Here is a 13,579-nt window from a genome sequence, read left to right on the forward strand (position 1 = left end):
CTTAAAAAGTATTGTTTTTATTTCTTTTCTGAATGTCTTGTAGTCTGATGTGGTCATCAGTAGTTTGGAAATTCGGGTATCCATTTTTGCGGCTTGAGTGGCTAGGAGGCCATCGTGAAGTTTTGATCTTCTTACTTCATTGATCGGGGGGGGTATGAATGGGGAGTGCGTTTTTCTGTGTCTGAGTGTGGATGCTTGGTTGAGGCGGTTATTCAGGTAGGAAGGACTGTCTCCGTTTAGGGATTTAAATAGCATGCAGTAGAATTTGAATTGTATTCTTCCTTGGATTGGTAGCCAATGTGAGTTGATGTAAGCTTCTGTGATGTGGTCAAATTTTCTTAATGAGAAGATGAGTCTCAAGGCTGTGTTTTGGATTGTTTGAAGTTGTTTGATCATAGTAGCAGGGCATGGGAGGAATAGGATGTTGCAATAGTCTAGCAGTCCTAGGATTAGAGATTGTACTATAAGCTGGAATTGATTTCTTTCAAAAAATTTCCGGACTTGTCTCAAATTTCTCATGATTGTGAAGGATTTCTGGATTGTATTATTTATTTGTGGTTGCATGGTACAGCTTCTGTCTAAGGTCATTCCTAGTAGTTTTATGGTGGTTTGGATGGGGTAGTTGATAGAGTTGATTTCTAAATTTTTTGAGGTTTGGATTTTGTCATTTTCGAATAGGATGAGTTTGGTTTTGTCTGGGTTGAGTTTAAGTTTGTGATCTTTCATCCAGATCGTAACTGTATTAAGTATTCTGTGTAGGATGTTTGGCATGGTGGGTTTAGGTTGATCGTAAGGTGTGAGGATGGTAATGTCGTCCGCGTAGCTGTAGGTAATTATACCTAGATTGTTCAGATGTGTTCCGAGAGAGGCAGTGTATAGGTTGAAGAGGGTGGGTGATAGTGGGGAACCCTGTGGTACTCCGCAGGGGTTTGCCCAAGGTTCTGATTTTACGTTGTTTGATTTTACGCTGTAGGTTCTGGATTTTAGGAAGCCTTCAAACCAAGCGTATACTTTATCAGAGATACCTATTGCGTCCAAAATTTGCAGAAGGATATTGTGATCCACTAGTTCAAAGGCTGCGGTTAGGTCTAATTGTATAAGGAGCATTTTTTTCCCTGTGCTGAGGTGTTGTCTGATTGTGTCCATAAGGGAGGCTAGGAGAGTTTCTGTGCTGAAATTGGATCTGAAGCCAGATTGTGTGGGGTGGAGTATGTTATGGTCATCCAGATAATTAGTGAGTTGTTTGGCCACTAGGCCTTCTGTAAGTTTGACGTATAGCGGTATTGAGGCAATAGGTCTGAAGTTGGAGGGTTGGTCTGGTGGTCCTTTTGGATCTTTTTGGATTGGAGTGATGATGATTTTGCTGAGTGCAGTGGGGAAAATGCCATCCGTGAGCGTGGATTGAATCCATTGTAGAAGTAGTGTTCGGAATTTTACACTGGAGGTGGTGAGGAGGTATGAGGGGCAGTGGTTGTAGTCACAGGAGGCGTGGCTGTATTTTTTGTAGAGGTTATTGAACTCAGGCCATTGTATGTTGGTGAATTGAGACCAAGATCTGTCTGCTGCGGTTGAATCTTTTTCTGTGGGGTGAGTTGTGATTATGCTTAGGAGGGATGGGGTAGAATCGAGGGTGGCTCTGGCATTGATAATTTTGTTCTTGAAGTGATCAGCTAGGAGGGTAGCTGATGGGGGTGGGGTATTGTTTGTGGTTGTGTAGGGTTTGGTGTCTGTCAGATCTTTTAAGATTTGGAAAAGTTTTTTGGTGTCTTGGAATTCTGTGCCTATTAGATTTGAGTAATGAGTTTTCCTTTTGTCTTTTAGTAGTTGTTTATATTGTTTGTTGATGTTTTTCCAAGCAGTTTTTGTTTGTTCTAGGTTTGTTTTTCTCCATTTTCTTTCTAATCTTCTACATTGTCTCTTGAGTTGGAGCAGTTCATTGTCAAACCATGGGTCTGATCTTCTGTTGGTTTTGGTTTTGGTTTGTAGTGGGGTTAATTCATCTAGGATGTTGGTGGACATATGTTTCCAGTGAGAGATGAAGTTTTTGGGGTCTTGGTCTTGGAGTGATTCATCTACTTTTGACCAGAAGGTGGTTGGTTCGATATATTTGCGTGAGGTGTATGTTCTTTTTATGTTAGGTTGAGATGTGGTTTTGGTCCTGTTCCAGTTGATTTTGAAGTTGTAGGTGAAGTGGTCTGACCAAAGCGATGGGGACCAGGTACCTTTGGGGGTTTGAATTACTGGGGTTGATCGTTGATACGTCATGAACGCTGCAATGTCCAGTTGATGTACTTGATGTACAATTCGTACTTGCATATGAGAATTCATACTTGCCTATTCCACGTTCAGACTAGACAGGATTGCTGGAAGACCTACTTAACTTACAGAACAGTGAAACTGGTCAATGACAATAAATTAGCAATTCTATCTACTTTAGTTTCACTGTTGTTACAGTTACCCATACAGAGCTTAAAGAACTTTAAATAAATAACTCTCAAATTTAATTTTTTTGTTGGTTTTGCAATTTTATAATTTCAATAATGTGCATCGAAAAACATTTGCTCTGTTTAGTGTGCCAGAGCTAAAAAGGTTTGAGAGACACTGCTCTGTAGACTTAGGGATCTCCACCTTCTGCTTCTAAAGCAACATTAAATAAATGGGCTTTCCTATTTAGGATCTCCAAATCCAGAATGCTGGATTCAATGGACATTAAGCTAACCCGGCCTAGCACTTCCTGTTTTTATGTGACATCTTAGCACCACAATCTGTCTGGCAAGCTGCAGGAAGAGTAATAACTGAGACTGTACATTTGACTAATCGCTTGATCCAAATGTAAAAGAATTGAAATAAATTTAGCATAGTCGCATAGTTGTTTACATTTTTTAATTAACCCTTGAAAATTCCACACTTTTTTTTTTTTATATATAAATTCTTTATTCATTTTAAAATCAAATACATATTGCTCCTTTTATTAAGTCGTGCTAGCGGGGTTATTGCGCACGACTTTTCATCGCGCGCTAACCCCCGCGCTGGCCTAAAAACTACCGCCTGCTCAAGAGGAGGTGATAGTGGCTAGCGCGGCCGGCGGTTTAGCGCGCAGTATTATCCGCATTAAACCGCTAGCGCGCCTTTGTAAAAGGAGCCCATAGTGCAAACAGCTAAACAAACAAGTAATATATCCATCTGCACTTTGATTCAATCAAATACTATACAATTATTAAATCCCGCCTCCCACCCTCCCTCTCCCTCACCCCCCTCCCCTCCTGGATATGTATACCAATCTTTCATAAACCAAAGGGAATTGATATTACAATATCATAACTTGCAATATTTCATTGACGTGGTTCAATCAATGATCTGAAACAATGTCAAAACATAGCATTATATTTATTTAGAATTTGATATACTGCTCCTGCATTTTCATGACCTAAGCCAGGGGTGTCCAACCTTTTGGCTTCCCTTGGCCGCATTGGCCGAAAAACATTTTTCTGGGGTCGCGCAAACGCTGCAGCAAGACAGAGGAGGGAGCCGGCAAGATGGTAAACACCCAGGGGCAGCAGAGGGAAACACTGCATCGCCCTCGACCGGGGCCGCACAAAATACTTCACGGGGCCGCAGGTTGGACATCCCTGACCTAAGCGGTTTACAATATAACAGTTAAAAACAGAAAGGAACTCCATTGAACATATTCAGATAGAAAAGGTTACTATTGGTACTTTGCAAAATAAAATGACGCTCTTTTCAGCTACAGTGGCACAATTTAGGAAGTTGGTTAAGAACTTTCGGCACCCCCTCGTAAGGTGCATAAAGTCTGAATAGTTTATCCTGGAGAATACAAATGTGCCATATTTGAAACATTCTTTAATTTTTGAATTGATTGTATTATTGCAACGCTTTGTCTACTGGACCGTGAGCCCATTCTACCCTGTTTCCCTGAAAATAAGCCCTAGCATGATTTCTAAAGATGCTCCTAATATAAGCCCTACCCCAAAAATAAGCTCTAGTTAAGATCAACCCCTCGAATGTCCCTGACTCCTTCCCAGCCCGATTCGCTGAAAAAATCGGACTCGTCGATTCAGCAGCTCCCACCCCAGTGAGACCTGACATACCTCCGCTCTGAGGCCTCCTAATGCAGCAGCGGTGGCAGCGCTCTGAACGGGCTGCTTCACGGTCTTCCCCGCCGTGGCCTTCCCTCTGCCGCATCACTGAGCACTGCTGCCACTGCTGTTTTGGGAGGCCTCAGAGCGGAGGTATGTCAGTCTCACGATGAGAGGGTCAAAGGGCTTCTGCTGCACAGGGGGATGGGAGAGAGGGAAGGAGAGATAGAAGAGGAAGAATTGGGGTAGAGGAAAGGAAGGGAGAGATGATTGTTGTACATGAAAAAAAAGACATCCCCTGAAAATAAGCCCTAATGCATTTTTGGACCCCAAATTAATATAAGGCACTGTCTTATTTTCGGGGAAACATGGTATTAAAAGGCTGCAAACATTCAGAATACAGCAATCCAGTTTTTTCTCCAGGACTGGTTGCTTTGACCATGCTACTCCATTATTCTATAAACAATATTGGTTGCCTGTCTTCTTTTGGTTCCAGTTTACATTTTTGTTGCTTACACACCGAGGGTTTCATACTGCTACCCACCTCCCCCTTCCCCACCCCCCCTATACTAGGCCACAGTAGAGGTTTCTACCACAGCCCGTAGCACTAAATGCTCCAATGCTCATAGAATTCCTATGATCCTTGGAACAGCATCAGAGCATTTAGTGCTCTGGACCACAGTAGAAACCTCTACCACAAATTAGTAAAAGAGGGCCTTTATTTCTTCTCTTTCTTGACCCTGCATACTCGTATTTTTCTAGGGCCCATGCTTTAGAATAAGCCGTTGTCTTAGTGACCCAAGGTTAAAGCTCCTTTGAAAACTAGGCTATTCTCTCAGGCATTTTCCTTTTTATGCTGAGTCACAGAGGGCTCTTCTAGCCTTGGGGCAGGTTGTGTTGAGTGTCCATTTTTTTAATGCCTATGGCGAAGCTCCTTTCCCTCCCTTCCTTGTGTCCTCCACCTTTGCTATTTTTGGTGAGTTATTATATTATGACCTTAAGATATTGTCTTTATACCTTCCTCTTCCTGAATCCAGGAGTATAGTGAGCTAATGCTGGATTAAAATGGGAGCAATCTTTAGTTTGTTGGATATCCATCATTCTAATTATGTCTTGTCATTGCAGATGTGTTATGGGTGGTTTGTTCATTAGTTGGATGGCTTTCATCCTTGTGATAGCCTTAACCTGTAAGTACATACTCTCTTTTTGTTGGTTTTCGTATCTATTTTTGTTATTATACATTTCTTACATATGGTGACTGAGCTATGAAATAGATTTTTTTTTCTTTACTTGTAGGTGCCATTAAACCATCGCTCAGCAGTTTTTTCAAATCTTTCAAGCTCAGGTAAGCAGTTCAAAATAATCTAATTCTCCAAGGATTTTTGTCATGAGGCTGGCGAGAAGGACTGACAGCAGCACAGTGAATGTACATCCTGAGTCAACTACTTCTACAGATACAAGATCCTTTATCCAAAATCCTTGGGACCAGGCATAATTCAGTTTTCGGAATGGTAATGTTGAAGTCAGAAAAAGACAGACCATAAGACCATAAAATTGTCACCAAACCTTTTTTTAAAAAAAATTTTCAAAATAAGGCAAACATTAAACACAAACTTGGCCCTACATAGCTCTGCCTCAAATGCTCATGTAGGACAGATATAAATTAAAATATGTAATAAACTCCCTCCTTTACAAAGCCGTACAAGTGTTTTTGTTTTAAAAAATCTTTATTGAAAATTTTATGTTAACAATACAAACAATGAAACTAATAAGGTTAGGAGAACAATAGTACACTGTTCAATAATCATGCAGTGAAAAAATACAACAGAAATAGACATGAAGGGACATGAGCCGGAATAAAAAATCATGCCCTCTATCGTGTCCATAAGAGATCGTACTCAAAAATCTTACAGCAAGGTCACCATTGAAATGTATTCCGTATATGCCAAAAACAATCATTCCTTCATACTGTTCATCTATCCACACTACTAAATTAGCCATCTCCAAGCTGGAAAACACTTTTAAATATTCTAGCTCCAAAACTTTACAGGCCCCTATTTGGCACAACAATGATATCCTGATAGATAAGAAACCTATCTTTTGGCCCAAAATGGATAAATAAAGGTATTTGGTTCCTAAATCAAATCATTCAAAATCGCACTAGTGTTTTTACCGCCAGCGTCAGAGTTCTTACCGCCATGGCTGGTACGAAAAATGCTAGTGCGGGTTTGTAAAGGAGGGGGAAGATAAAATAAACCTCACCTGTCTCTCTACAAATGCCTGTAAATTTTGACCTATATTTTACTGTGAATGTCAATTGTAACCCGTCCTGTATTTAACTGAGAATGTCAGTTGTAACCCGTTCTGAGCTCCCAGGAGAACAGGATAGAAATCCAAATAAATAAATATAGGAGTGCACATCCCAACAATTTTCCAACACTGGTGACAGCTGATTAATGAGCACCATGTTGTTGAGGGAAAAAGTGTGCAGCGCCACCTCAAGAACTTCTGAAAAATAATGTCATAAGAACATAAGAATAGCCTTACTGGGTCAGTAGCCAGGCATTAGCAAACGCATAAATGGCATTCTTAAGGCTGAACTCCTTCAGAAAGTCTTGAATTCTTATGCCTCTGTTAATTGCATCAAGCATGCAATTTAGAAAACTGTCTTTATACTTGGTCTTCATGGAATATAAAATTCCTTGGTGACAAGGCTGTAGTGAAGATATGACATTGGATGTGAGGTAAATGGCAGAAACATTCTCTTTCACAAGAAGTGTTTGAGGTGGATGTGCAGAGCAGTTGTCTAGAACCAGTAAAACTTTGCAGTTCTCTCTTCAGTCCAACTTCTCTACAGTGAGCTCTTGTTGCTGGCACAAAGTGGCTATGGAACCAATCACTAACTGTTCCTCTGGTTACCCAGGCTTTCTTGTTAGCATAATAGTCCACAGGTACATGATGTATTCCCTTGAAACATCGGGGATGTTGGCTTTTTCCAGTCACTGCCAAATTTAATTTGTGTGTGCCTGCAGCATTGCTACATGCAAGAACAGTTAATCTGTTCTTTGTGTCCTTAAAACCAGATGGTGCTTGTTCATCAGCTGTTGTCAGTGTTTTTCTAGGAACATAACGCCAGTAGAGAGCTGTTCCATCAGCACTGCATATTTGTTAAGGACCAAGGGTTCCATCAGTTATCCTTTTAGCAAATTCATCAATGTACCTGAAGCTTTTTCACCAGAGATTTTGAGATATTTAACACCATGGCGCCTCTTAAATTTCAACAGCCAACCCTCTGAATATTCACAGTCCCTGTCAATCAGTTCTTGATGGTAGTTTTTGGCTTGCTTCATTGCCATCAAACCAGTCAGTGGCATATGTTCACAACTTTTTTTGTCAAACCCACTCAATCAGCACATGATCTAAATCAGGGGTGTCCAACCTGCGGCCCCATGAAGGATTTTGTGTGGCCCCGGTCGAGGGCAATTCAGTGTTTTCCTCTGCTGGCCTGGGTGTTTACCGTCTTGCCGGCTCCCTCCTCTGTCTTGCTGCAGCGTTTGCGCATTTGTGCAGCCCCAGAAACATTTTTTTGGCCAATGCGGCCCAGGGAAGCCAAAAGGTTGGACACCCCTGATCTAAATGTTCATTTTTTGCACAATGCAATGTTTTTTAGATTTTCATTAATGTCTGGTCATCACTCTCATTGTGAAACTTCAACAATTTATATTTCTGAGTGGAATGTGCATCTCTCCATGCTATTTTACAGCCCTCCAACCTTTTCTGCATCTCATTGAGTGGAATGTACAGCTTCTTTGCCACTTTCCAGCCCATTACACTTCTCTTTGCCACATTCCAGCCCACCAACTGGAATTGTGCAGAAATTAGGAGAAACACATGCACTTGCATTGGTTTCAGCATATGTCACGTTGGAGAAATTGACTACTTGTAGTTCACGTGGCAAATTTTGATTTTTGGCGCTTTTCAGTTTTCAGAATTTTAGATAAAGGATCTTGTACCTATACTACTGTTAATCATTTCTAAAATGCTACTAGGCATACACAGCGCTGTACACATTATGGCTCCTTTTACTAAGGTGCGCTAGCATTTTAAGTGCACGCAGGAAATTACCGCATGCTACACTACACGCTACGCTTCTAGAACTCACACCAAGTCAATGCTGGCGTTAAGGTCAAGCGCACGCGGCAACGTAGCGCACGCAGTTCCGCGCATTAAAGCCCTAGGGCACCTTAGTAAAAGGAGCCCTATATGTAGGTACTATCTCTGTCACTAGCGGGCTCACAATCTAAGCTTTGTACCTGGGGCAATGGAGTGCCAATTGACTTGCCCAGGGTCACAAGGAGGCTACAGTGGGTGTTTTAGGATAAGAGGGTTATGAGTTAAAAGCAACCTTGAAAAAATGTGTTTCTAGTCCTGTTCCTGATCCTGATATCTGCTTTTGGGTAACAGTACTGCCAAGACAATAATACACAGATCAGATCTGATCTAATCTGGCATTTATATTCCACTGAATCCCTTAAGGTACAAAGCAGATGACAACAGAAAGTACAAGGCCAGAAATTACATGGAAAATATCAAATATATAAGCATATCAACCAACATATTTCTGAAACAGGAAAGTTTTCAGTGATCATCTAAAAATCCCTGTCTTTAGCTTCAAGTTCATGTCCTCTTGTGACCCATTCTGAGCTGTTGGGAGGACGGGATAGAAATCTAAATAAATAAAATAAGAATTTAAACATGTAAGATCTATTGGAAAAGAATTCCTGCATTGAGCAGCTTGAAACCCGTAGGAATTTTTCAAGATCTTAAGAAGATGTACTGTGCTCCCCCGGTCATTTGCGGTCAGCGATTCGCGGTCCCAGTCATTCATGGTATTTTCCAACCGCGAATTACCGGGCAGGAGAGGGCAGCCGGAGCACCGGCGAGTGAAGGAAATCACTCGCGGTATGCTCCGACCGCCTCTTCCTGCACTAAAGTTGGGCCTCACCAATCAGGAGCTGCTGTCTGGTGAGGCCCGACTTTAGTGCAGGAAGAGGCGGTCGGAGCATACCACGAGTGATTTCCTTCACTCGCTGGCACTCTGGCTGCTCTCTTCTGCTTCTCCGGCTTCCCTCTCCTGTCACCCCCCGCTAAAAACTGTATTCGCGGTTTTCCAGCATTCAAGGGGGTTCCTGGAACCGAACCCCCGCGAATATTAGGGGAGTACTGTATACCCTATGGTGAGTGAAAATTAAGTAAAAAAGCTGAGTGAAGTCTTAAATACTTAGCATTACTAGGCATGTACTCAGGGCCGACTCCTTCAAACAATTTAAAACAATGCAGGCCACTTTACTCTGAACAGGGAACCAGTGAAGATGATTCAGCAATGAAGTGACTCTGGCTGTTTTCTGACACAGATAACAGTATCAGATGTCATTTTTTTTTTCCCCAACACTTGCAGCTTAAACCGCTTTCAGGCACTTGAGTTCAGTTTCCAGAACGTAAGAATAGTCTTACTGGGTCAGACCAATGGTCCATCAAGCCCAGTAGCCCATTCTCACAGTGGCAAATCCAGGTCCCTAGTACCTGACCAAAACCCAAGGAGTAGCAATATTCCATACTACCGATCCAGGGCAAGTGGTAGCTTCCCCCATGTTTTTCTCAATAACAGACTATAGACTTTTCCTCCAGGAACTTATCCAAACCTTTCTTAAAAACCAGCTACGCTATCCGCTCTTACCACATCCTCTGGCAATGCGTTCCAGAGCTTAACTATTCCCTGAGTGAAAAAAAAATTTCCTTCTATTGGTTTTAAAAGTGTTTCCCTGTAACTTCATCGAGTGTCCCCAAGTCTTTGTAATTTTTGACAGAGTGAAAAATCGATCCACTTGTACCTGTTCTACTCCACTCAGGATTTTGTAGACTTCAATCATATCTCCCCTCAGCCATCTCTTTTCCTCCATACCACAACACTACCTTGTGAAAATGAATTGTGGCTATGGGATTTGCGCAGAAGCAGACAATAGTTTGTAAACAGACTCTATCAAAATGGTCTTCACTGCAGAAGACCAAATTCTGATAAAGGACTTGGTAATGCTAAAAGGTTACAGCAGTCGACAATTGTGGAAAGAATTCCCACAGAAGGGTCGGAACCAAAACAGCCTTGATGTGCTGCCATGCGAGATCGAAGCAACGGGCACTGTGGATCATAAGTCAGGTAGCGGACGAATGCACTCAATTTGCACCATGAGGTTAATTTCCTTGTTCTTTATTTCACAAACACTAGTAGCTCACCCAGAGTTCTCCCTTTAAAGTCGGTCTCCTGATCATGCCAGATGTCTAAGCAAATATTAATGTATCCCCAGGCACCATTAATATGAATCTTGGTTGAAGTAAGTATTCATAGACTAACACAACAACCGCAAGAAGTTATCTTACTGTTGTGACCAACTTCAATTCTATATACAGTACTTCATAGGTCCTCAGCGGGCCACCACATACTCAAACCATTTCATTGTATGTGGCTTTATGTTCCAAATCCTCATCGGACCATATAACCATTTTTTAAATTTTTTGAGATAAAGCTTATTATAAATATACTTCAGATATATGCTAAGAATACTTAGCTTAGTGTGTTCGACGCTAGTCAGGAGGGAACAGATGTCGCCAACATGTTTCGCCCGGTCAATCCCCAGGGCTTTATCAAGGCTCCCTCTCCTAAATAGATATAAGTGTACAATGTACAGAAGTGATATAACCCAGCATATAATTCTCCCTATCGTACTTTGCGCTAAAATATATTTAACAATAAAATACACTCATACCAGTCATTTAGCTCACTCCACCATTGCGTCGGAACCGTAATGGCGGCCACGCTCTAAATCAGCTGTTTTATACGTAACCCCGGCTATGATGTCAAGGGGCAACGTCAAGTTACCTTATATTAGTTTATATGTTTAGTTGGATGAAAAATTGTGTCGAACCCCCGGGCCCATCCATTAAATCAGCGAGCCCCAGTCAAGCTCATTATTAAGGCCGTTCGGGACCACTGTGTTCAGGCGGTAAATCCACCGTTGTTCAAGCAGATTCAGTTTGTTCTCCCAATCACCTTCTTGTATATCTTCACTGATGTTATCAATAATCCTCCATTTTAAATCCTGGATATCGTGCCCTTTCTCCACCCAATGCTGAACTATAGGGGCCAGCATAGCCACAGTGTTAATCCGCGATTTATGTTCATTAAGGCGTATATTGATGGCCCTCTTGGTACGCCCCACATATAGCAACCTGTTCAGTCAATTATTAGGCCCTCAGCGTCACCACTCAGAACTCAAGCATATCACTGTTCTGAGCTTTACGTGGCAAATCGTCACTGGGTCTAATTTTTCATTATTACAAGAGCTTTAAATATTTAAATGCTTATAGCTTTCTATAATTTTCAGTGTAATTCAGCTTCATTTTACTTAGCTTTAATGTAGTTGTCTCTAGTAGAGATGTTTTTTAATCAAGCAGGGTGACATAGCCGACATGTTTCGCGGGAAACCGCTTTATCAAGGCACCACCCCTTTAACACTATCGACCTCCTCGAAAGCATTCGACGTCAGACGTCAGAGAAAGGGCGGGACCGCTGGAAGACGAAGCAGCGCAGACGCAGGGCTCACAGAAGGGCCGGGACCACCAAGAGGAAGCACCAGGACACCGGTAGGAGCTTCTACATGATGAGGGGGGTGGTCGAGAGGCTGTGGGGGTGCGAGCGGTCCTTCAGGGTGGGGATGCTGGTGCGGGTGGGAGTGCGTGCGAGCGGTCCTTCGGGGTGGGGGTGCGGGTGCGTGCAAGCGGTCCTTTGGGGTGGGGGTGCGAGCGGTCCTGCGGGGGGGTGAATCGGACGTTGGGGGGGGCATCAGGCTTTCATGGTGGGGACAGGACTTCAAGGGGGAGAGGAGAGTCGGGGCGGGGGAAAGGAGAGTCGGGGTGGCAAGAGGAGAGTCGGGGCGGGCGAAAGGAGAGTCGGGCGGCGACGGCAGAGTCGGGGCAGCATGCGTGGTATACGGGTGTGCGTGGTATATAAATTTTTTTTTACATATGTCGGTTTCACGCGCGTTTTACACGGGTGCGCGTTATCTATGTGAAAATACGGTAGCTCCACTGCTGCATGAGACACCCCTCCCTCCCACTAAAGCAAGCTCATTTTTTTAAAAGGTGATGGGGGCTATAATTTTGAATGTCTGCCACAGGTGAAGAGAAGATAGTCTCCACTCTTTTTACTTTCAAGACGTTTGGAAAATGTTCTTTCCTTTCTGGTATTAACAGAGGAGTGGAGGAGTGGCCTAGGCGTTGCCTAGCCTCAGCTGGGCAAGTCACTTAACACTCCATTACCCCATTAGCTAGATTGTAAACCCTCCAGGACAGATAGGGAAAAATACTTGAGTATCATATAAGCCACTTAGACTACAAACAGTCTATAAATGCTAAAATAAATAAATAAAACAATGTGATCTGTTTACACTTCTCCTCACAGGTCTATGTAGGTCTGCTGAATGCTGGAGTTAGTGAAGCATGCCAGAATGTGAACAGACTCATCTCTAGCAATAACCTATGAAAACATCATCCTATTGGTTCAAACTCACTATAGTCTCAGATTTGTGTTGTAAAACCAAGAAGCTGTGCATTTATCATTGTTGACCTTGAAGTCCAAATTTCTTTTTAAACAAATTGTTTATGATAAGTTGAGGTTGTTATTAGGGTAAGCTAATGGAAACTTGTAAGGCTTTGCTATCACTGATAACTGCTAATATATTTTTGCTGGTTACTTCTACTTACGTTTCTGGATATGCTTTTTGATATACAATGGATAGATAATATAAGACCATTTTATCAAAACCATGACCTTTACCCTTTAAAGTATGCTCCCATTTTGGGGTCTATATACTAACCCCACCCACTCTTCTATGAAACCACACTAGCGTTTTTTAGCACAGAGAGCCATGCTGAATGGCCCGCGCTGCTCCTGACGCTCATAGGAACTCAATGAGCGTTAGGAGCAGCACAGCGCTCTGCGGTTTCGTAGAAAAGGGGGTAAAGCTTCTGATAAAAAAACCAAAAAAAATCTATTTTGCATTCATGTGTTAAACATTTGACAGCATGGATGCAAAAAGTGAGGTGAAAAAAGTCAGAAGCTTTCCGGGTAAAAACAACATTTATTCAAGTTCAGATATGTGGAAACAATCTCATTCAGAAGGACTGAAATGTTAGGGGGAACTCGACACGGCTGTGTTTCGGCAAAACAGCCTGCATCAGGGGTCAACAAAAGATCTTATAAGAAGATAATGCAGCCCCTGAATAATTTTAAGCAGAAGGCACAAGATAACTGCAAATCCAAACGGTAAACAAGTTGAAATCCAACAGTGCCTGTCACAAGGGACGAACAGTGTCTCATGCACCAGAGTGCATGCTAAAATGCCATGAAATGGGTAATGCATTAAAGT

At 42.3% G+C, this 13,579-nt stretch overlaps 1 protein-coding gene across 7 annotated transcripts in view; it reads left to right on the forward strand.

Annotated features, from left to right (window-relative positions):
• The window catches only part of TMEM71 (transmembrane protein 71), a 63,668-nt gene extending 50,758 nt beyond the window's left edge, over window positions 1-12,910 (forward strand). For 6 of the 7 annotated variants that reach the window (XM_033935317.1, XM_033935318.1, XM_033935315.1 and 3 more), the window contains 3 exons: window positions 5,223-5,284; window positions 5,394-5,442; window positions 12,613-12,705. In XM_033935317.1, the coding sequence (XP_033791208.1) occupies window positions 5,223-5,284; window positions 5,394-5,442; window positions 12,613-12,622 (121 nt within the window). In that variant the 3' untranslated portion in view covers window positions 12,623-12,705. Of the gene's footprint in view, window positions 1-5,222; window positions 5,285-5,393; window positions 5,443-12,612 lie in introns of all 7 variants that reach the window. The other variant, XM_033935313.1, reaches the window with a different exon arrangement.
• The last annotated feature ends 669 nt before the right edge of the window (window positions 12,911-13,579 follow it).

This window comes from Geotrypetes seraphini, chromosome 2 (genome assembly GCF_902459505.1).
Source record: "Geotrypetes seraphini chromosome 2, aGeoSer1.1, whole genome shotgun sequence".
Classification (NCBI taxonomy): Eukaryota; Metazoa; Chordata; class Amphibia; order Gymnophiona; family Dermophiidae; genus Geotrypetes; species Geotrypetes seraphini.